The sequence below is a fragment of the Eubalaena glacialis genome, chromosome 6 (assembly GCF_028564815.1).
Source record: "Eubalaena glacialis isolate mEubGla1 chromosome 6, mEubGla1.1.hap2.+ XY, whole genome shotgun sequence".
Lineage (NCBI taxonomy): Eukaryota > Metazoa > Chordata > Mammalia > Artiodactyla > Balaenidae > Eubalaena > Eubalaena glacialis.
Genome location: NC_083721.1, coordinates 88,476,793 through 88,499,714, shown reverse-complemented (window position 1 = coordinate 88,499,714; position 22,922 = coordinate 88,476,793). Strand labels below are relative to the sequence as shown.

General features: G+C 41.0%; 1 protein-coding gene across 4 annotated transcripts in view; it reads left to right on the top strand.

The window, feature by feature from the left end:
- The window catches only part of USP13 (ubiquitin specific peptidase 13), a 130,103-nt gene that overhangs the window by 89,839 nt on the left and 17,342 nt on the right, over positions 1 to 22,922 (top strand). For 3 of the 4 annotated variants that reach the window (XR_009701284.1, XM_061193385.1, XM_061193383.1), the window contains exons 14-19: positions 5,146 to 5,234; positions 7,658 to 7,777; positions 9,141 to 9,167; positions 12,295 to 12,459; positions 14,277 to 14,431; positions 15,972 to 16,125. Coding sequence is in view for 3 of the 4 variants with exons in the window: in XM_061193385.1 (XP_061049368.1) it covers positions 5,146 to 5,234; positions 7,658 to 7,777; positions 9,141 to 9,167; positions 12,295 to 12,459; positions 14,277 to 14,431; positions 15,972 to 16,125 (710 nt within the window). In the remaining variant the exon portion in view is untranslated. The remainder of the gene's footprint in view (positions 1 to 5,145; positions 5,235 to 7,657; positions 7,778 to 9,140; positions 9,168 to 12,294; positions 12,460 to 14,276; positions 14,432 to 15,971; positions 16,126 to 22,922) is intronic. The other variant, XM_061193384.1, reaches the window with a different exon arrangement.

Sequence of the window (22,922 nt, the reverse complement as noted above, 5' to 3'; positions counted from 1 at the left end):
AGGAGATGTTCTGTTCCTATATTGTGAGCCTTATTGTCAGGTACATTAAAAAAAAATTTTTTTTTCTCCACTTGACACCTTAATTGATTTTATACAGTTAAGTCTTTGCCGGCACACTTCATATAGTTGGAGAAAGAGTATTTACAGTGGTATAAAAATGGGAAGGTCTAAAAGTTAGGCTCTGGTAGTCTTACTACTTCTAGATATTCTTCAGCCATTTTTCTTCTAGGCTATGCCTGAGCTCTTGTTGATGTGAAGGGCAGGGAAGGATGGACGAGCTACTGCTGGCTGTTTTTATCACAGTCAAACCTGAATTACTTATTCTGTGTGACAGCCATCTCTCAGGATGCCTGTTTCAGATGACGACTTCATGTGTTAAAAATGGGAAAACAAGAATTTATTTCAAGAGCTTAAAAAAGCCATATTTTCTTACAATAATTTCCTTTAAAAAGTTTCTTCTTATCTAAATGAGATTAATAATAGTTCAATTATCTGTTATCCATTGTGGGGTAAGTTTTCATCCGAGGACTGCTCAGTTTTGGAGTGTGTGTGTGTGTGTGTGTGTGTGTGTGTGTGTGTGTGTGCGTGCGCGCATGTGTTTGTGTGTGTCCTTGAAGATAACAGTTGGTGAGCTGGCATGTTAAATGTTCGAGATTCACTTCACTACAACTTGGACACACCTTTGGGCAGTTAGAAAGCTACACACTATATTATATTAGTGGTGGAAACAACTTTTTTTTTCTTTCAACTTTTTGAAATATATACAACATTGTGTGACTTTGTATACAGCGTGTTGATTTTTATTTATTTGCTTTCCTAAATTTAATTATTGACAGTAGGCTGAAGATTCCTCAAACATCCTTTTCTCTTTGTGCTTTAATTCTGATACTGTATGGGGTGGAAGTGATCGGGGGCTTTCTAGGCTTAGAAAGCCCCCAGCATCACATGTGAGCTGCAGAGTGATCTTCATTGGCCTGTCCACTTGGTCACCCTTTTGTGCTCTTCAGTAAAGTGGTGGCGAGTCTTCCCTAACGCCCAGAGAGTATGTCACTCTCTGGGCCTTAGGGAAGGCGCCTTCCCATCACTAGGAAAAGGCCGATCTTTAAAGTGGAGCTAGGAGGTGTTAGCTTTCCACAGAGACAGTTTCTGATCCCTGGGAGATCTGGATTCTTCTCCTGTGTCCACTTCCCAGCTTGTGTTCTATCCTGGGGCAAAGTCACCACCCAATTCCTTCTTACACCTGAGTGGAGGAATGATGCGTGCTGACTTGATTTTCTCCTCAAATGCTACAAAATATTTAGTTGTAGGCAGTGCTAACATAATTAACCTAGAATCCTTGAGGAGGGGTTTCTGCTTTCTCTAATCCTTAACAATAGATATTAAATTTTCTCTGTCTTTTGCATACACACATGCTCTTACGGTTAAATGCATATGAAAGAAAATTAATACTGGATGTATCACAATTGTTGATAATTGAAAACTGGTCTTGTGGGAAAGGAAAAAACAATGTTTTAGGGTAATAAAGCAACTACCATTATGGCACATTTATTATTCCCGGTTATGTGCTAAGTGCTTCCCATCAGTTATCACTTAATCCTCTTAGTATTGCTGTGAGGTAGGTGCATTATTCTCCCTATTTTACAGACGAGGAAATAAAAGAAGTAATTGGCCACTAAGTGGCAGACTTGGAATTCATTCAAGTTCAAAGTTTAAACTCTTAATCCTTGTGTTGTACACTGCCCCCATATTCCTTATCGTGCTTGCTTATGTTTGTATCTTTATAATCCTTATATAGCCTTGTTTATTCCTTATTATACCTTATCATGTTTCAAGTAATAGTTTTGGGGAAACCAGTTCAGTGGATTCCTAAAAGATTGTTTTTTCTTTCTTTTTCTTATTGCCAGCAGTATAGACACGATCTCCTTATTATGTTAATTTGGGGCCTTGAATTTTTCTTGTGTTAGACCCAGAGTCTGAAAAGCCAGGAAGAGGCAAAAGATGTCCTCTTGGTAGATCTTGGGTCAGTATGGACCAGACATAAAGAGCCTTCCCTTAATTGGTCCTGAACAGACAGTGACTGGGAAGAGTATTGGTGTTTGGAAATTTTATTCACCCAGCAAATATTATCGCTCATCTAGTATATTCTGGGCAATGAATTGAACAAGACCTAGTTCCTCCCCTCAAGCAGCTCATGGATTAAGGGTCAACAGGGAGAGATTTTGTCTTGACCTTTATCATTTACGAAGAGAAAAGCACGGTATGGGGTTCCAGAGCACAAGCTTTAGGAGGGCTGGCAGTGTTTGAATCCTCAGCATAGAATTTACTGGTATGTGACCTTGGCCAAGTGACCTCACCTCCACAAGCCTCTTCCCTTACATGTAAACTGGGAATAATAATAGAACTTTCTTTATAGGGTTGAGGTGAGGATTGAGACAGATAAGCTGCATAAAATGCTTTGTACAGTGTCTGGCGGAGTAAATATATACTGTAATCGTTATTACATTACTTTTATCTTTTTTTTTTTTGCCTTGGATTGTACAATTTGACTGTGGTTGATTATCATGTTTTCAACATATTTAGTGGAAAGGATAGAATTGTATTTTTTTAGCCACCAGGTTTTCAATAAAATAGATAGTCAATAATTTCAGGGAGAGGGACAGTTTATATATTATTTTTCTTAAGGCTTTCATAATGTTTTTGCCTGAATTGTAATAAGTGAACAATTGTTATATTTTAAATAATAATAGGTTGCCAATAGATAATGTATTGTTGTCAGGCACTTAGGACATAAAGTTCTAAGCACTTTATGTCCTAACTCAGTTCCCGTAACAATTCTTTGAGGTAAATTTGCTCTGTGTCTGTCTAGACCTTTTTGAATGATTTATATTCTAATGGTATTTATTAAATACATAACTTTTCAAGAAAAATTTTAATTCCAGGAATTAATTTTAGGAATAAGAGGGTAAGTGGTGCATAATTTATAACTTTGCTGGATTTAACTAACAAACTTGATGTCCCAAGCCTCTAATTAATGAATGCCAAGTATTAATTTTGAGATTGAACACATTTATATTGAGCAGTCACTACATGTGTGATTCAACTTAAGACCCTATAGAGGTTACAAAGATGAATAAGGGATGTTTACCCAATAGGGTAAATATAATGTGGGCACCATCTAACCTGCTTTCTGGTACTCTTAGGTTGGTAGCTACCCATAACAAAGTGATGTGTTAAATGATCCCTCGCCAGTCCCCCCAGCCGACCAGCCTCGAGTTCCCTCCACTGCCCCCCACCCCATGGTATTACCAGCTGATTCCTCACCCAGATACTGACTGCAGAGCAACTGCAAGAGTCTTTGGGTTCCTGAACCACAGTTTGGAAATCATTGATTTACTGATAACTTTTGGCTGATTTCACTATTACATATTTTCCAGTTTTTAAGTGAATGTGGTAAGAGGAAGGGGTCAGAGAGGACATTTTTACAGTGGTTGAAAATACCAGATGGAGTTTCTTGGTTTTTGGTGAAACTGAGGATTCATCTATATTTAAGAATGTTAATTTATTGATATTACTGCTTCTCAGAAGATAGGAAAATCTAATTAGAGGTAATATATAATTTCTGGAGAGTGAGGCAGGCTAACAGCTTCTTAGGATAGTTAAGCTCCTGGTTTTTGAAGAACTCCTTTATATTATTGGCTGTACCCTTCTACCCTCCTTGTGATGGAGAATTTGAGATCCAGAGAGGTTAAGTGACCTGCCTGGGGCAAAATACAGATCAGTGACAAGCCAGGTCAGTGTCCAGGGCCTCGTGGATTCTAGCTCTTTCATGACAAAATAACCATGCTGATTCCTTAGATATACACAGCACAGTCTTGTGTGCCAGGTGGTTTCATGTCATATCATGAACATTGCACAGCCCTGGCAGGTAGAAATTATTAATAAATCTGTTTTGTAAATGTGAAGATGAAGCTTCAAAGAGGGTCAAATTTGGAGTGAATTAAGTAGCATCCAAGCCTTTTGACACTTTTTGGACAGTCCTCTGCCCCTGAACCGTGGCTTCTCTTGTACACTAGGGGGCAGCAATGCACTAGCGTTGTTTTCTGAATTCTGGGAAGATGCATGTCACATAGAAGGCAGTGACTAGATTTGAAAAGTAGAGTTTGTAGGGAGCATGTTCTAGAATCTTTTATTTTAAAAGGTACCTATAGTATCTGTCTACAGCTGATTTTCTTTTTTCCATATACCTACTGTACCCACATTGACACTTAAATGGAAATGGTCGTTATAAACAAGATAATAAATGTGGAGAGAATGAGCTGGAACCGGGGCATGAATTTGGTGTATAAGTTGAATAGTTTGTGCATAAAATTGTCAAACTCAAGTTCAGGCAATTAAGCATTCCTGAAAGTGAAGGGAAACTTAAGACATTGACCATATATATTAATTTTTTAATTTAAGGCCCAGACTTAGATATTTTAGATACCCCAGAATACATACATACATACATACATATATATATATATATATAGATGCACACACATATACACACACCTTTAGGATCTATGTGGCCATGGATTTTAGGTGCAGTAGTATTTAAATGAGGCCCTGGCATTTCCAATAGTCAGCCTCAACCAAATTTCCAATAAACCCTCCTTATGGCAACTCTGTGCTACCAGATAGAGACTCTTAGTGGGAGCAGGTTGGGGGTGTGTCAGGATTGCTCGGGGAGCTTTTTCAAACCTGATACACAAACACAATGCACAGGTGCCCACACGCACCTACAAATACATATACTAAATTCTAGCAAGGGTTTTAGAAGAAAACAAATGTTTATGGTTGAAAACCACTTTTCAGAAATATAAAATGCCACAGCAAAGTAAAAGTAATAATTTTGCAACGTGCCCAGAATCATCCTCAGGGACAACATTGTCCTCTGTTAAACATTTTCTTCTCGTGAGAAGGCCAGGATGAACGGTGAGGTGGTGAGTGTGTGTCCACTCAGGTGTGTGTGTGCGTGTTCCTCCTCTTCAGTGCAGCCGCTGGAACTGCCGGGTGTGCCTCAGACACAGCTTTTGATGCTTCGTGAACTGTATTCATAATTCTTATTGCCTTGTTTCATTGATCTAATCCCCTTGTGTTTCCCAGAACATCTCGCTTTGCCTCATTCCCTGAATACTTGGTAGTGCAGATAAAGAAGTTCACTTTTGGTCTTGACTGGGTTCCCAAAAAATTTGGTAGGTATCTTTTGCATGCTTTTGCTTGAAACATCAAATTAGCTATTTAAAAAACATGGCATGTGAAAGAGCCCATGTCGCTGGCTGCCAGAAAGTTTCATTTCATTCTTTTTCCATGATTCTAACTTTTCTCTTTTGAAAGATAAGAATATATGATAAGCACTGATAGTAAAAAAAAAAAAAATTGCCACAGGCTAACCCATCCCTCTAATAATGGGTTCTGGAATGACCAGATTCTAAGAGTGAAAACAGGAGCCTGACGTTATCAAACCATGCTTCCCAAACTTTAACAGATTTTGCTAAAATGCACGTGCTGATTCAGCAGGTCTCGGGGGTGGGGGTGGGGTGGGGGGGGTGGGGGGTGGGGGGGAGGGGTGCTTTAATTCTAATACGTTCCCAGGTGATGCTGATGCCGCTAGTGCTGCTGGTCCGAAAACCACGCTCGGAGGTGCAAGTAATTGAAAATATACTCTCTTCTTAGCATCTCGCCTCTGCCTCTGAAGCAGGCAGGTGTGGCTCATGACATTTGCTTAAGTCATACACATTTTGTTAATAATGACATGAGTATAGGCAGTTGTATTAAGAAGTCAAGAAAGGGACATGACTTTGGCTGAAGTGGGCTTTCTTCTTGCTAATCCTAAAGGCCCTTGACCATTGTTAGAGGTTAGCTTTCCAGACAATGCAGAGGAACATTTTCTCCATCATCTCGATCGAATATCAAGGTGTTTCTAGGCTGTCCTCAGGGCCGGGGAAGGATGTATAGTTTTACCCTCTGATTTCTCAAGCAAGTACCTCAGACTGCCAGTCTTTTAAAGTTTTTATGTTTTTGAGCACTTAATAAACAACAGTCAGTCCCTGTGCTGGTTAATTAATTAAGCACTCATCTGCTCATCTGAAGGCGATAAGTAAAAAGAATGTAAAGTCGAGGGAGTGATTTCCCAGAAGCCTCTGGCACTAACAGTTTGCATAGCACTTGCTTCCACGCGGCATTACGCAGCCTGTGAACGGTGAGCAGCCTGTGAGCCTGTAGCTTATCCTGCTTTTCCTGGTGGAATAATTTTTTGGGCCGGAAGGAGGGCAGAGGGCAGGCTGCTTGTCACTCAGCCTTTCCTCCTTGGACCTGAGAGAGAAAACTGACTTCTAAAGACTTTGAACTGCTTTGGAAACAGTTTTCTTATTTTTCTTTGTCCTTGGAATATCGGTAAAGGATAAAAAACTCAGATTTCACAGTCTTGCTGAAATTAAAGCAGCCTCAAAGCTTTCTTTAATGAACCTGAAATTTTCTGTTGAGGAACAATTGTATTGATTTTGTTGGTCAGACATTGTGTTTGATTTTGCTGTCTGCTGAGATTTAAATTTTTTTCTAACTAAGCCTTTTCTTTGGGTGGTTGTTTTAAAATAGGATTTACATACCTAGCATCATAATTGGTTTTGGCGATAGTATTTTCAGGTTCTGTTTGCTAGCCTGAGAGACATGTCCTCCGCCAACATTTGAACCCATTTTCCACTATTACCATATCTGAATGTGTGCAGTACTAAATCTCAACAGGCTGTTAGACTGATACATTTTGTATTTGAGTAAGTCAACACAATGACAACTGGGCTGAGAAGTTAAAAAAAAAATGTTCCTCAAGACGAATACACTTGAGGTTCAATTAATTTCTTTAAAGCTTCATTCTTTATTACCTTAGGTAGAATAATCACAGTACCCATCATGATCTGAGAAAAGGCATAAACTACAGGTTGCAAACTCAGATACCTAATGAGGACAGGGTGATAATGTAAATGAAAGAAGTAGGCTGGGTGTAAGAAACAGGTAGCGATAGCAGTCTTGGTCTTTCTTGGGTATTCCCATTTTGCATGAAGATGTGGATTAGGAAAACATTCCTCTGCCATAAGAATCAGAATAGCACAGATATGATGCTCAGGGTCGTGGGAGTGGTGGGTCTGTGACGGACGGGCACGGAGGGTACACGGTGCCCTAGAGTGGGAGCTAAAGATCAGCCCTAGGCGGTTGTTGCCGCGTGAGACTCTGCTACAGGTGTTTGTTTTTCAAAATGAGTTGGAAATCTGGACTTCTGAATTACATTTTCCGATTTAAAAATTGGAATTTGTTGCCAGCATTTTAAAAACATCTAGCAGAAAGTGTCTACAAGTGTTCTATGGGCTCCCAGTTTTCAACCTCTGGTTTCCCTCGTTTGTTCTTGTTCAGTGTGAAACCCTGCCTCTGTGTTTCCCCTGACTCTGCATTAAAATCTTATCAGTCTCAATGAGTCTTCTGGTCCCGTGATTTACTCCAGGGAACTGTAAAGCATCTCTTGGCTCTGCCTAGACACTTGTGCATAGAGTTAATGGTGTTGGATTTAGGACGTGATTGTGAGTATTTGGAGAGCCCAGTGAATATAATCTCTCTCGTTTTGCAGATGTTTCTATTGATATGCCAGACCTACTTGATATTAACCATCTCCGAGCCAGGGGGTTACAGCCAGGAGAGGAGGAACTTCCGGACATCAGCCCCCCTGTAGTTATTCCTGACTCAAAAGGTACCATCTACTGCCAGGAGGACCTTCTCGACCCCTCCCCCCTCCTCTGCTGGAATAATCCCTTTACTTCCACCACTCCGTTGTCCCTTGGTGCCTTACTGTGTTGTAACCCACTGTGGACACACAGAAGTGAAGCCTGGCTGCAACTGTAAGCTTACAGTAGTCATGGGAAGAGGCACAGAGACCCATCCTGAGTGGCCGAAATGGGCCCGTGGAAATCACTGGCAGCAGAGGGCAGCAAATCTCCAGAAAGTTTTTAGGTTATGTTGCCTCTGACTTTGCCTCCCTCCCTGCCTCCCTCTTTCCCCTAATGGGCCTGTGGGGAAGAGAAGGGGTGTGTTTTCAGTGGGCTCTTCGTCTGGGGGAGCTGTGTCCTTCTTGGAGTACCTTTAGAGAACCGAAAAGGGAAATTCAACCATGTGTGTTGGTTTTAAAAATCTTGCCCATGTCTCACCTCCCCACCTTTGTCACTGCTTCATAGCAAGGGAGCGGTTTGAGTTTCTCTTACTCTCTGAACCTTAAAGTAGTCCTTGTTCAAAATGCTTAACTTTTAAAGGGAAAAGGACATGCAAAAAATGATTGCCTTTGTGAGTCCAAAAGCAGCGTGGAGAAATCTTGGTTTCATTATTAGCTCAGTTATTCTGGTGAAATCACTTTCATTCTGGCTTTGTTTGCCCACCTGTTTACTGTTCACCTTCGTAATGAGTTAATTAGGTACATTAGCTAATAGTGCCAGATGGCTCGGGGCCCTGCCACCCCAGGAGTTCCATCAGCGGAGCAGGGTATATTATTGGTGACCATGTTGGGGTAAGGTGAATCCAGGAGGAGCAAGATAGGATTCAAAATCGGCACCTGTGTTACATTCTTCTCTAAATGCTAAATTACAGAGGACAGAGAGCAGGGAAGGGGCCTGTAAGTGGGGCAGCCTGGGTTATGTGGGGTACAGGTGGTTCATTAAAGAGGTTCTAGAAAGAAGAGATCAGTCTTGAGTGTCAGAGAAATACAAGATGGTTTATTAGCATTGCTCCTGCTTTCTCTCATGTTCAGTGACAGAGTCCTTGGTTTGTAATTATACAGAGTTCTTAGAAGCACAGGGAGAGAAATTATTTAGTTCAATAAGATAATCAGCAGAGCGTCATGTTTATCTGCTCTAAATGCCTGAAACCTGGTGTTCTCCCTCCTCCCTGGAATGACTTTATGTCGTGCAGGCTGGGGTGGTCTGACGGGGGGACGGAGGGGCTGACAACAGTGTGGGATCTCAAGGGGGGGTGGTGAGCGAGTGCTCCGGATTAACTCTTTTTCTTTTTCCAGAACACTTTGCCATGGTTTGGTCTCACTTCCCTCCCTCTCCTTTAATTTTCAGATCGCCTGATGAACCAGTTGATAGACCGTATGTATCTTTTACGTTTTTTTCTCAGTGTCCTACCGTTGTTACCGGTCTAACTCATTTATCTGTGGGATTCAGTAAAGGGGCATTGTTCTGTACGTGTGTATGTGCAGCTTTTCCGGGTGGGCACAGTCCTTGGTCTGCCAGTTGAGGTAGCAGCAAATCTAAACCAGTGACATGGTGATTCGGTGGCCCTGTGGTTCAGGAGAGTGAACATTAGTGTGAGAGCGAAGCAGCCCTGAGCTGGAATCTCGGTTCTGCCATTTGTGACTGTGTGATCTAGAATCATTAACTTAACTTCTCGGAGCCTCAGTTTCCTCGTGTGTGAACGGGGGATAACGATGCCATTTCTTCCCTCTTTGGCCACGAGTAGGCCTCCTTCTGCAGTGATGGCACAGTGGCCTGTCACTTTTTCCACTCCTGCTTCTGGACACATAATGAAGGTACACCACTGACAGGACATGGTAGTATTAATTAATACTCTTAAGGGTGTTAGTTCCATCGGATTGTTTGTTAATTTTGTAGTCATTTAGTTCTTTAATCCTGTGAGAGTTGATACTCTTGATTTTCTAAAGAACATGAAAAAAATAAACTACTTATAGTGAATATTTAGATATTAATTAGCAGGAAGGAGGAATGTGTAACACAAAATACTCTGAATCTTTTTGTCTACAAAGCCTTTCTGGAGACACTGTTGTTAATTTAGAAGTTCAAGTGTTTTACTTTGCAAACGCCTTACGTGATTGATCACATGGCTTAGACCTCCCTATTTCCTTTCTTGGGTCAATTTTGATTTGCTGATTGCTGGGAAAGGCTGTTAGGGTCAGCGAGGGTCATGGGCGAACCATTGCCTCTGTAAATAATCTGATTGTAATGATAACAATATTTTTGAATGGTTACCATGAGTTATGTTGAGTTTATTACTCCATAAATTCTTTCAACTGTATTTAACTGTACTATTAATACAAAGCCCAGATTCTTGTTTGAATGTCACGGTAAGAAGGGCAGACTAGGTGACCTTTTATAGAGGTTAAAACTGAGACCTAGGAAGGTTCAGAGCTAGGACCAGAGCCAGGGCTAGGCTTCAAGCATGCTTTTCACGTCACTCGACCTTTTCTGGAATGTGAGGAGTTTCGATGCCCCTGACCCTGCGGAGAGCCGGCCTCCAGGCTCTTGCCCCAGGGGAGGTGATGGGTGGTTGTAACTGTGTCAGAGCCTGTCTGACTGTGAGCATTCAGCCATTTTCCATTTTCCTCCTGATCTAAGCCTGCTGTCTTACCAGCAATAACCTATGTTCAGCAGGAGAAAACAGTATTATCTTGGGTTAATTTACATTTATATCCTACCTTTCTCAGATATTTAGAAGGAATAACTTTGATTATTTTCTTATTCCAAAGTGAAAAGATATGTAGAAATTATGGATTGGTGAAAACAGTCATCTCTGGTTTCATCTATAACCACTATTAACATTTGGCATCTGTCCTTCTACTGTTCTTTGCCTGTGCCTGGCCTGGCTCACCGTATTTTCCCCAAAATGGAATTATACATTTTCAATTTAATATGCTATTATATACATGCATACATTTATTACGCTGCATTACTTTAACTGCATTCTAGGGAACAGGTCTTTTACAAGGTGTTGAAAAGTGTTCTGTAGAAAGAGTTTCATAGTTTCTTTACCGCAGGAGTCTTTTTGTTGTTGTTGTTACTAAAATTTTAAAATATTTTTAATATTTTATTTGACTGAAGTATAGTTGATTTACAATGTGTTAGTTTCAGGTGTATAGCACAGTGATTCAGTTATACATATATATATCTATTCTTTTTTTAGATTCTTTTATAGGCTACTATAAAATATTGAGTATAGTTCCTTGTGCTATACAGTAGGTCCTTGTTGGTTATCTGTTTTATATATAGTAGTGTGTATGTGCTAATCCCAACCTACTGCAGGAGTCTTTATTATAGGACTTTAGAATTTTCACTACATTAATGCACTCTGTGAATTTCTAGAGAGAATTGAGAATGCAGGTTTAAAAAACTTATTTGACCGTGGAAGTCCCTTGTTTTGTGGTTCAGTAATTACGTCTCTCTTAGAACACTAGGATTCTCTAGAACACAGTTGGGGAATCACTGTTGTCCTACATCATTGCTTTCTTAAAATTTTATCTTGATAGGATGTTTTGTGTATCCTCTTGAGAGAGAACTTTGGTAAATACATTTTCAGTACAATTTTTGTAGAACAGATGCCTCTTGTTCTTAGTTCTTCTACTGATTGCTGTCTTTAGCAGTTTTCAGTAGATTACAGACCTCAGGACATGGAAAACATAAGGGGTATGTTTTGTCCTCCTGTTCCCTCCTCACCTTTGGTATAATTTGAGAGCACTTTGTAGGTGTGTATGTGTACACACACACGGACATACATACACACCCATGTACAAGTATACATATGCATACAAGCATGTATATGTGTGCATACACATACAAACCTATATTTATCTTCTGTGTATCGATAAACACACACTTCTCTACCAATATCTATACATTATTGTGAAAAGAAAACAAAACCTGTGTCTAAGCCGAAGTTAGGTTTGTAAAGCAATCTTTTTTAATATCTTAAATGTATACAATTAACAAACACATTCTTTCCTTCTATCATAACATTGGGCTCTCCATTTCTCAGAGCTGATTACATCTTTTGATTGCTAATATATCTAAAGGCCTGCTATAACCTTCTGTGAGATTTAAGGAATAGGCTTTTTGGCCTGTAGATAATGCTTTTCTCTTCAAATTTCAGTCTCAAATTTCAGCAGTCCATAGGAGAGGCTGCTGTAGTGGTCTTGAGAGTGATGTAAGAGACTGAAATGGTTCTGGGAATACACTAGATCTCCCCATAGGAAATTAGAGAGTTGTTTTTCAGTGCTTGGATTGTTCAGGTAATTACCATGGTTCCTATTTAGGTCAAAGATAAAAACTCAACTCAAATAGCTTAGTATTTGGATGGCTTAAAACAAAACACAGTTAAACCACCATGTACATATTAAACAAAATAGCCCGTTCTTTGGGTAGCATGTGGATAAGGGGCGAAGAGAAGCTAAGACAAGAAGAAATAGGGTTGACTTTTTTACACCAGAATATCCTGTGTGCTCTGTAGCATCAGACATCGATGAGTCATCGGTGATGCAGCTGGCCGAGATGGGTTTCCCTCTGGAAGCGTGTCGGAAGGCTGTGTATTTTACTGGAAATATGGGAGCTGAAGTGGCCTTCAACTGGATCATTGTTCACATGGAAGAGCCAGGTAGGTGGTCAGAAAATGGGATGGCTTTGGAGTCTGATGCGATCCTCAGTGATGTTAAGCCTTGGTCCTACTGTGTCCTCTGGATGTGTCCCAGAAAATGATCTTTCAGCTCATAATCTGCTGCATGAGGCTGGGGGATGGTTATTTTGCCCATGTAGCAAAGTCACAATCTTTGTCTTTCCTCCTTTTTTAAATAATAGCTTTGTTGAGATTAATTCACCCTTTTAAATTGTATAATTCAGTAGCAAAAAGACCATTGGAAAGATATGGGATAAACTTCTAGCTAAGAGATGAGGAGGACTTGAGATAGAAAAATGTGCATGAAGAAATAGGGGCTGTTTAGTTAGCTTTTACTTTTATCCACTTTATTAAGCTATAATTCACATACCATATAATTTCCTCATTTAAAGTGTACATTTCAGTGTTTTTTTTTAGTAGATTCGGAGAACTGTGCCACCATCACCAGTTAATTTCCAAAAAGAAATTCTGTACACAATAGCAGTTACTTTCGCATTTCCCCTGCTCTCTCCAGCCCCCGACAATCACTAGTCTACTTTCCGGCTCTGTGGATTTGCCTATTTTGGATGTTTCATATAAATGTAATCATACAATATGAGACCTTTTGTTTTTCGCTTCTATCACTTAGCATAATGCTTTCAAGGTTCATCTATGTTGTGGCATGTGTTGGTACTTCATTCCTTTTTATGGCTGAATAATAGTCTGTTGTATGGATGTACTATATTTTATTTATCCTTTCATCAGTTGGTGGGCATTTGGGCTTCCACTTTTTGGCTATTATGAATAATGCTGCTATAAACATTTTGTGTACAAATTTTTATGTGGACATGTTTTCATTTCTTTTGAGTGCTAGTGCTGTGTCGTATAGTAACTCCACGTTTGACTTTCTTAGAAACCACCAAATTGTTTTCAACAGTGGCTGTACAACATTCCCATCAGCAATGTATGAGGGTTCCAGTTTCTCCACATCCTCACCAACCCTTGTTGTTATCGTTTTTATTATACCCAATCCATTGGATGAGAAGTGGTATCTCATTGCCGTTTTGATTTGCATTTCCCTAATGGCTAATGATGAACGTCTTTTCATATGCTTCTTGGCCATTTATGTATCTTTGAAGAAATGTCTCTTCAAATCCTTTGCCCATTTTTAATGAGGTTATTTGTCTTTGTATTGTTGAATTCTAAGAGCTCTGGATACAGGTACCTTATCAGATATATGATTTGCAAATATTTTCTCCCATTGTGTGGGTTGTTTTTTCACTTTCTTGATGGTGTCCTTTGAAGCACAAACGTTTTTAATTTTGATGAAGTCCAATTTGTTTGTTTTTTTCTTTTGTCAGTTGTGCTTTTGGTGTGCCTAAGAAACCATTGCCTAACCCAAGGTCACAGAGATTTTCTCATATGCTTTCTTCTAAGAGTTCTGTAGTCTTAGCTCTGACATTTAGGCCAATGATCCATTTGGAGTTAATTTTTACATATGGTGTAAGGTAGGGGTCCAACTTTATTTTTTTGCATGTGGATATGTAGTTGTCCCAGTACTATTTGTTGAAAAGACTGTCCTTTCCCCTTTGAATGGTCTTGGTAGCCTTGTTGAAAATCAGTTGACCATAGGTATGTGGGTTTATATCTGAACTCTCAATTCTATTTGATTGGTCTGTTGATCTATATGTTTATCCTTATGCCAGTACCAGACTGTCTTGATTATTTTAACTTTAGGTATTTTTTCTTCTTAGCTCTAAAGTGTTGTTTATTTCAAGACCCAAAAAAGAAAAGGGCCTGAGTGTGATTATTTTCCCCAGATTTTGCCGAGCCGCTGACCATGCCGGGTTATGGAGGAGCAGCTTCTGCTGGAGCCTCTGCTGGATTGGATAACCAACCTCCGGAGGAAACTGTAGCTCTCATTACCTCCATGGGATTCCATCGAAATCAGGCTCTTCGGGCGCTACGAGCAACGGTAAGCCTGGGAGACTATATGTGAACACCTTCTTCTTGTTGGAAGTAGTTTGTGTTTTGTCAGTAGCAACTGAAACTTGCCAATGTCCTTTGATCGTTTTGAATCATGTCTGTCTCATGCTATACCCCACCATGCCCCACAAAGATTTTTATTTGTGTGTAGTATATATAAAACTAAAATAAATGATTGAGGGAATCATACAGAGATTTTAAGAATAAGGAGATATTTTAAAAAGGAGGGGGAGATAATACACTGGGGGCAAGTTGACCTAACTGAAAGAAACTCTGTATCATCTTACTGTTTATTAGCATGAGGTCAGAGACTTGACTTAGAGCTTGCTTGTGGCCTTAGAGCAAAGAGGGATGCTTGAGATTCTGTGTTCAATAAGGTAGTTTTTTAGGAGAAATTGTGCTTTTCTGATACCAAGACCTTGGAGCAGTGTCTCGCAAAAGTCCTCATAGAGAAGTCTCCTTGGAATTCTCTGCTTTTGTTTCTCTCTACAGAGAAAGAAGGTTTTTCAGGTATTCGTGAAGTCCTGATATTATCAGGAAAGAAGGGACCAGGAAACTGGAGGGTAGACAGAACCTTTCCTTTTGCAGTGCAGATATCTGTTTAGTATTGAGGGAAAGTACTTTTTTTTTTCACACCATAATCCATTTTTGAGTGGATATCTGCTCCTAATTCCTTCTTGCTTATCCTGACTGGTTGCCTGCTGAGGTCCCTTGCTGAGGTCACAGCGGCTCTCTCCTGGCTCCGGGCAATATGGCTGGAAAAATATGTTTCCCTTTAAAATGCTTGAAATGTCTCAACCAGAGTTTGTTGTATGCGGGGTACTTGCTTATGCCCCAATTATTTTACTTGCTTGACTGTTTAATTGGAGATTCTAACTACATCTAAACAAATTCTTTAACTCACCAAGTGATACCACAAAGGGAGAAGACAGAAATGTTTTTTTGGTCCATTGATTTGAATTACATGGAGTTCAGTTTAAAACAATGTAACTTAACTAACCAGTGTTGTCATCATTAATCAAGGCATCAATCTTGTCTCTACTGCAGTTCAACCACTTTGCCAACATTTAGGAGAGGAGCTCTGACACAGTACTCATGTTGGCTTCCCTCTACCCAGCATGGTTATCTGCACAAAATACAGTTGGTAGAGAAGATAGCGTGTGCAATTAGTGTGGCTTTGGAAAGGGCTGCACTGAAACAGATGCCTTTCTCTTTGGCATTTTGCCTCCCATCATTATCACCATCAGCCCACAGAAATGCTGAGCTAAGACTGATAGGGGCTTTGCAGTGCTGACCTGCTGCTGTGAGCTGTTTTCCAGGGAAACCAGTTACAGACTTCAGTTGGGAGACTTGCAGAATGTCCACGGAAAGTGTGTTTCATATGCAGGGTCAGAGCTTCTTACTCAGAGGTACTTAGGACTAATGAATTCAAGCCTCCTGTCCTATCTGCTTGACATCCTGGTTCAAATGGTCAGGATATAATGAGGCCCCGGGACTGCATACATTGTAAAAATGTTTTGTTTTATTAGAATAGTAACCTGGAAAGAGCACTGGATTGGATCTTTAGCCACCCTGAGTTTGAGGAAGACAGTGACTTTGTGATCGAGATGGAGAATAACGCCAATGCGAACATTATTTCTGAAGCCAAGCCTGAAGGACCTAGAGTCAAGGATGGATCTGGAAGTAAGTTCTTGACTTAGGGACTGTCTGAGCAGTCGTGATTGTACATTCGGTTCGTGCCCTTCCCTCCCACTCCCGAATATTAAAACCTTTGCCATCATTTAAAAGTTAGCACAGATCCCAGCTTCTCATAAATGGTGCACTTGGCCACTTCGCATAGGCCAGGGTGATCTGAGGAAGTCTTGGGCAGACTCAGTCGTGTCACCTGGTAGTGTGTGTGCCTCAGTTTAGTGCCAGCTCTGACTTTGTCTATCATTTGAGGTGAAATTTCATCGTGGACCATGAACGTTTTTGTCCAAAAGAGAGCATTTATTTTCGTGGTGATATTTTTGAAGAGTTGAACAGCAGTCTTATAACCTTGACCCTCTCGTTGCTCATACCTCCTCCTGATCATTTTCTGAAGGGCTGTCAGGATGGCAGGAAGATGTGCCATAGGCCCAAGGGGTGCCTTCCATCAGCAAGCACTTATATATGTCACTCTGTGCCGAGTAGGGCTCTAAGCACTTTACCTAAGCACTCATTTAATCCTCACCACACCCATTTTACAAGTGAGAAAACAGAGGCCTAGAAAGATTAGGTAACCTTGCCCAAGGTCACATAGCTCTTCAGAGGTGGAGCCAAGATTCAGAGTCAGAATCCGTGTTCTTCACCAGCTTCTCCGGCTGTCCTTGCCTACAGAATCGGAGCCCGGCAGCCATCACCTCCTCCGGTCAGGTCCCAGCCTGCTTGGCTCTCAGTGTTATTCCCTCTGCACCCCCCAGACCTACAGCTCGCGTGCCTGGTATGGTGGCCACACCACCAGCCTACTCATCTGTCCTCAACCCTCTTCTCCCTACTTCCAGGCCTTTCTTCAGGCTAATCCTTGGCTGCAAATTGCCCCTTCTTTCCCATCACGGCACACTAAAATCCTCATCGTTATTCAGAACTTGGCCACAGATTCCATTTCTCTGGACCACTTTCCCAGGTTCTTGTCATAATTGGTCCCTCCTTACCTCACATGCTGGTAGTAATTATACCAATATTAACAATCCTTCCACTTGTGTCACGTTTCATCTTCACAGTAACCCTATGAGGTAGGTACCATTATTATCTCCATGCCGCAGATGAAGAAACTGAGGCAGAGAAGGCAAAGTAACTTGACAAGGTCACTGTGCTGGTGAGAAGTAGAACCAGAATTCCAGCCCAAGCAGCCTGCCTGCGGAGCCTGTGCCTGTAGCCACTGTAACGTAGTGTTGGTTCTTCTGTTATTAGAGGTATCAGATTCATCTTGAGATAAAATTAGTTGGGTGAATACCTGTGTCTCCCAGCTGACTGGGAGCTCATGGAGGACAGAGGCTATTTTACTTTTATAAAGCTTGTGGTGTCCAGTGCATAGAAAGTACCAAGAAAATAATAATTGGATTTAATTAAATTTACCATAATAGCATTTGCTCCTATAATCGTATGGCTGTAGCTCTACTCATTAATGGTCTTACCAGACCTAACACATATGTATTGATATAGCTCTAGAGACAGAGAGGGGGAGGGAAACTTTCTTCTTCTTTTATATAAAATAGGAATTTCTTCACTGAAGTTGTTTTAATCCAACTAGATTAGAAAAGGAGGAGCTGTAGTTCTCCCGACTTCCACATTCATCTAAAGGGTCTTGTATTACTTTTCGGAAATCATTGGCTTGCTTGAGACATTAAAAGCTGTTACGGACAAGCATTATTCAATAATTCACGAGCAGGATTTATTATGTGTTACATGCCCATCGGTTCACTCCTTCCTTGATTTTCAGTAATGGACTCTTCTTTAGGGAAGGTGAGTTCTTGCAGAAGGAATAAACCACAAGATGGGGCCGCTGTAAAGCTGCCAAGGTAGTTGGCTGCAGAGGGAAGGAGAGTCTGATCTTTAGGGTTTCCTGTCTTCTGATGGAGCTTGGAGGGACCAACCATTCTCTCAGAGAAGGTCATTAAATATACAGAACAGGCACAGCCTCTCCTCGGGCTTACTGAACTCAGCGTGACCTGCACATATTCCTGGGTTTTGAGTTGCATCCTTGAATAGGATGTCATGATGATGTTTTTCAGCACCCTTGAATTTAAAGGCACTCTGGGCCAAACTCTCTGGCTTTACTCCTCATCGCTCCCAAATTTCGGCACTTATGGGTGAGGGTGGGGAAGGAGACAGTGATGCACTATGAGAAATCACGTATGGGATATGCAGAATCTAAGGGCAGTAGGAGGTGAAAAATTTAATTATGAAAAAAGCGTAAACCACCTTAACTCACCAAATGCATTCTGCACTGGATTTTGTAGAAGAACAGGTGTTTTTAAAGTAACCTTTCCAGCAGTGTGTCTGGCCCATGGGAGGTGATCAGCAAGTGAATGATTGAATGAAGAATTAAATGAATGCCAGGTGGTAGTGGTCACAGGGATAGTTTTATTTATTTATTTATTTATTTATTTATTTTTTAGCTGTGTTGGGTCTTCGTTTCTGTGCGAGGGCTTTCTCTAGTTGCGGCGAGCGGGGGCCACTCTTCATTGTGGTGCGCGGGCCTCTCACTATCGCGGCCTCTCTTGTTGCGGAGCACAGGCTCCAGACGCGCAGGCTCAGTAGTTGTGGCTCACGGGCCCAGTTGCTCCGCGGCATGTGGGATCCTCCCAGACCAGGGCTCGAACCCGTGTCCCCTGCATTGGCAGGCAGATTCTCAACCACTGCGCCACCAGGGAAGCCCAGGGATAGTTTTTTAAATTACCTCCACTAAGTACCATTTGGAGGAATTAGCAGTGTACTGTTGCATTCTCTTCTGTTCCCTTTCACAGGAGAGGGAAAAGATGATTTCTTGTACTTTGCTGCAGTAACACCTGAACTCATATGTCACTTTTTTTCCTTTTACAAAAATTAACATTTATGTTGTTTCTTTTTCTTATAATTAAAAGGATGTATAATAATTTTAGCAACTGGAGAAAATACAGATATAGGAAAAGAGGAAAACGAAAATTACAATCCTGCTACCCAGTCATAACCCAGTCACTGTTAAATGTTTTGTGTATATTCTTTAGACCTTTCTTTGCAAATATATAAAAATGAATATAAAAATGTATATTTATAAGAATATAGCATTCTATACATGCTATTTAAAAAAATTTGAAGTATAGTTGATGTACAATATTACATTAGTTTTAGGTGTACAACATAGTGATTCAGTATTTTTATAGCTGACACTCCACTTATAGTTATTACAAAATAATGACTATATTTCCCTGTTCTGTACAAGATATCCTTGTGGCGTATCTACTTTACACTATACATGCTATTTTATAGCCTGCTCTTTCCGTAACTGTGGGTGTACATTATGTAAATCTAGGTCATTGAACATATATTAATATTCCATTGTACCATAATATATATACCTAATCTTAGCCTAGTTGTTGTTTAAATAAAAGATGATTTCAGAAAGAGTTTTAAATAATGGGGTTATTTGCACATTCAGAAGGTGATGGCAGTGATTTTTAAATAACACATTTCTTAGAGGATGAATGCAGTTCACAGAAGTACAACAAATGCCTCTTTCAATCTCTATCCAGGTAATAAACATTTGTTCAACTTTTCAGTTTCTTTCATTTCTTCCCTCCTCCACCCCCTCCCTTCCTTTTTTCTCTATTAAAAATAATGCTGTAATGAACATTCTTGAGCTCTCCCTTATTATTTCTTTAGGGTAAGTTTCTGGAAGTGAAGTTTTCGGGTCAAAACTGCATATTTTTGAGATGCGAATACAGATGATCCCATCACCAACCTCCCCACCCCCTGCCCCGCCCAAAACACAGCCCTGTGCTCCTGTGCCCTGTCCTTCCCAACAGTGCTGTTGGCCGAGCACTCTTCATGTGTTTTATATCTTTATTGCCTAGTTGTTGTTTTTCTTGTGTTAATCGCTTCCTCATTTCCTTTGCCCATTTTCCCATTTTTATTGAGGTTTTTAGATTTTTTTTTATTGATTTGTATGAGAGTTTCAAATACTGTAAATTAGTTTGGGAATACCTCGTAGCTTTACAATATTGAGTTTTTCTGGCCAGAAACATGTTACCCTTTTCCTTTGCTTCATATCCCCCTTCTCCCACCCCTGCAGAGCTATACGGTTTTCTTTATAAACGTCTTCTGCCTTTTTGGTTTAGTTCTCAGAATTACATTTTCTGTGTTACTTATGAATACATTTTCCCCATTATATTTTCTCAATTGTTCCTGCTGAATTTTGGAAAGTTCCTGGTCTTGTAATTGGCCATTCTCCAGGGATTTGATTAGAATTACGTTAAGTTCATAGGTTCCACTCTGGGAGATGTGTATTCTGTGTAGGTGAGTTGTTTGCATTCCCTAAACATTGGTTTTTACCTTTATTTTGGTTGGTGAATTGGCTTGGACATTTGACTTGGGGGTAATGAGGACAATTTAAAGGTTTAGGTGATTTCTATTTAGGAGCAAAATGGAGAGCCAAAACAGGCAAACCAAGTAAAACCAACAACAGGGTTTTCAGGGTTCTTTTGTAAGTAGCAGGATTGCTGAGCCAAACTTGTCTAAGCAAAAAAGGGTGTCTTGTAATATAAAAGCTGGAAAGTCCCAGGAAGACTTGACTCTGGACATGCCCTTGACTCCAGGACTCAAGCCCTTTTATATGAGTATATCTCTTGCCTCTGGGGTTGGTTCCAGTCTCAGACAGGCTCTCCCTCATGGCTACAAGATGGCTGCCAGCGCCTCCTACTACTGTATCTTTCCAGCAGAAAGAGTCGTGTCCCAGAGTTCTCAGCAGATGTTCTGGGAATGTGAGAGTCTGTCATGTACCCTCCCCTGTCGTCATGTCTGAGCCGAGAAGGGAAGGGTTGGTCTCTTCAAAGCACTGGTTTGAGTGTGGGCCTAGACCAGCAGAATCAGCGTCACCTGAGAACTTGCTGGAGATGCAGATTCTTGGACCTCACCCAGACCTACTGAATTAGGCCCTCCAGGGGCGGGCTTAGCGAGGTGTGGTTTAACAGACCCGCCAGGTGGTTCTAATTCAGCTTAAATTTGAGAACCACCATTTTAAACAGCAAGATTAGGTTACTCTTACTTTAAGATGGAGGATCGTGGCCGCTGGGACATCACTCCAGCAGGTTAACGCTGAAAATAATGACAGGGTAGGTGTTTGAATTGGAAAAACAGTGACTGGGATTAAAGAAGCACTTGTATCAAATTCTTCCTTTAGGGACTATGTAATTAAAAATTACTATTGCCATCTTTTTGAATGAGGAAGTAATGTCATTGCACGAAACTCTTTCATTTAAATGTTATCTACTTTGATTAAAAGGATTTGTGCTATTAACACTTGGTGAAATAGTAGCTGTCCTTTATTGAATGTCTACTAAGTGCCAGGCATTTCCTCTACCGCTTTTCCCTGGCTCCTTACAGCAAGGTATTGGGATGAGAAAGTGGTAGCTGACAAGGTTACCGACTTGCTTATGGTAGGACCACCTTGTAATTCAGGTCTGGCTGATTTTGAGGACTGCATTTTCTCCTCTGCCCCCTATTGAGTCATCCTATTTCAAGTTTTCTAAATTGGAATGGAGGCAGGAGCCTGTTTTTCAGAAGGCTCTATTTATTGTCATGTCCTACCTGTTTTAAGAGCTGCACTTAACTTTCTGTTGAGTTTTTAAAATTTTTAAGAAGTGGGAAATCAGGTCATCAGTCTGACCTATCTGGGCTTCTGCCATTTGCAAAATCATTTCTGTTTCTGTGTTGCAGTTAATGAGCGTTTAATTATTTTTTTTTTAAGAACTCACTGATTGCCAACGTAATTAAAATGTGATTAGTCTGTGATTACTCAGAACCTGCGCTGGCCCCTTCAGCCACATCGCTGTCATGGTGCAGACATCTCCTGCTGCAGCTGAGGATTTTCCAGCAAGGGGAGCAGAGAGACATTTCATTTACATAGTGGTGGGGCTCCCTGAGGAATGCAGACAGAATAGGATCTGGAGAGCAGAGGCGCAGTGCCCAGGGAAGCCAAGCCCCAGTGGTCTGTTTGAAAGCAGTACACACTTACTTAATACATCTGGGCTCTCATTCTTTTTTTAAAAAATATTTTTATTTATTTATTTATGGCTGTATTGGGTCTTCATTGCTGTGTGCGGGCTTTTCTCTAGCTGTGGTGAGCAGGGGCTACTCTTCGTTGTGGTGCACGGGCTTCTCATTGCAGTGGCTTCTCTTGCTGCGGAGCACGGGCTCTAGGCATGCGGGCTTCAGTAGTTGTGGTTCGCGGGTTCTAGAGCGCAGGTTCAGTAGTCGCGGCGCACGGGCTTAGTTGCTCCGCGGCATGTGGGATCTTCCCGGACCAGGGCTCGAACCTGTGTCGCCTGCATTGGCAGGTGAATTCTTAACCACTGCGCCACCAGGGAAGTCCTAGGGCTCTCATTCTTATCCCCCATGTCAGCACCTGTGCTTTTCAGTGGTGCTCTTGGAAGTTAAGAGGAAGCCACTTTGGAATAAACTAATTTACACTGAAGTATAGATGACTGAGAACTATTAAGCTTAGGGGGAAGTGTTTGATATTTGTCGTTTTAGGCAGTACACAAATGAGAAGTCCAGGTGGATTGGTAATTTCGAGTTGGCTGGGGCTGGGGAGGCAATTTGTAGAGCTTTTAAGATTCTGTCCACGTTATCAGCTGCCTTGAGCTGTTGCTGATTTACTCACATCCTCCTTGTTCTCTTTTTGGGAATTGAGTAGTTTTCTAAAAGCTCCAAATCCGCCCCCAATCCCCACCACACACACGGGTCTTTTCTCAGAGCAGGAA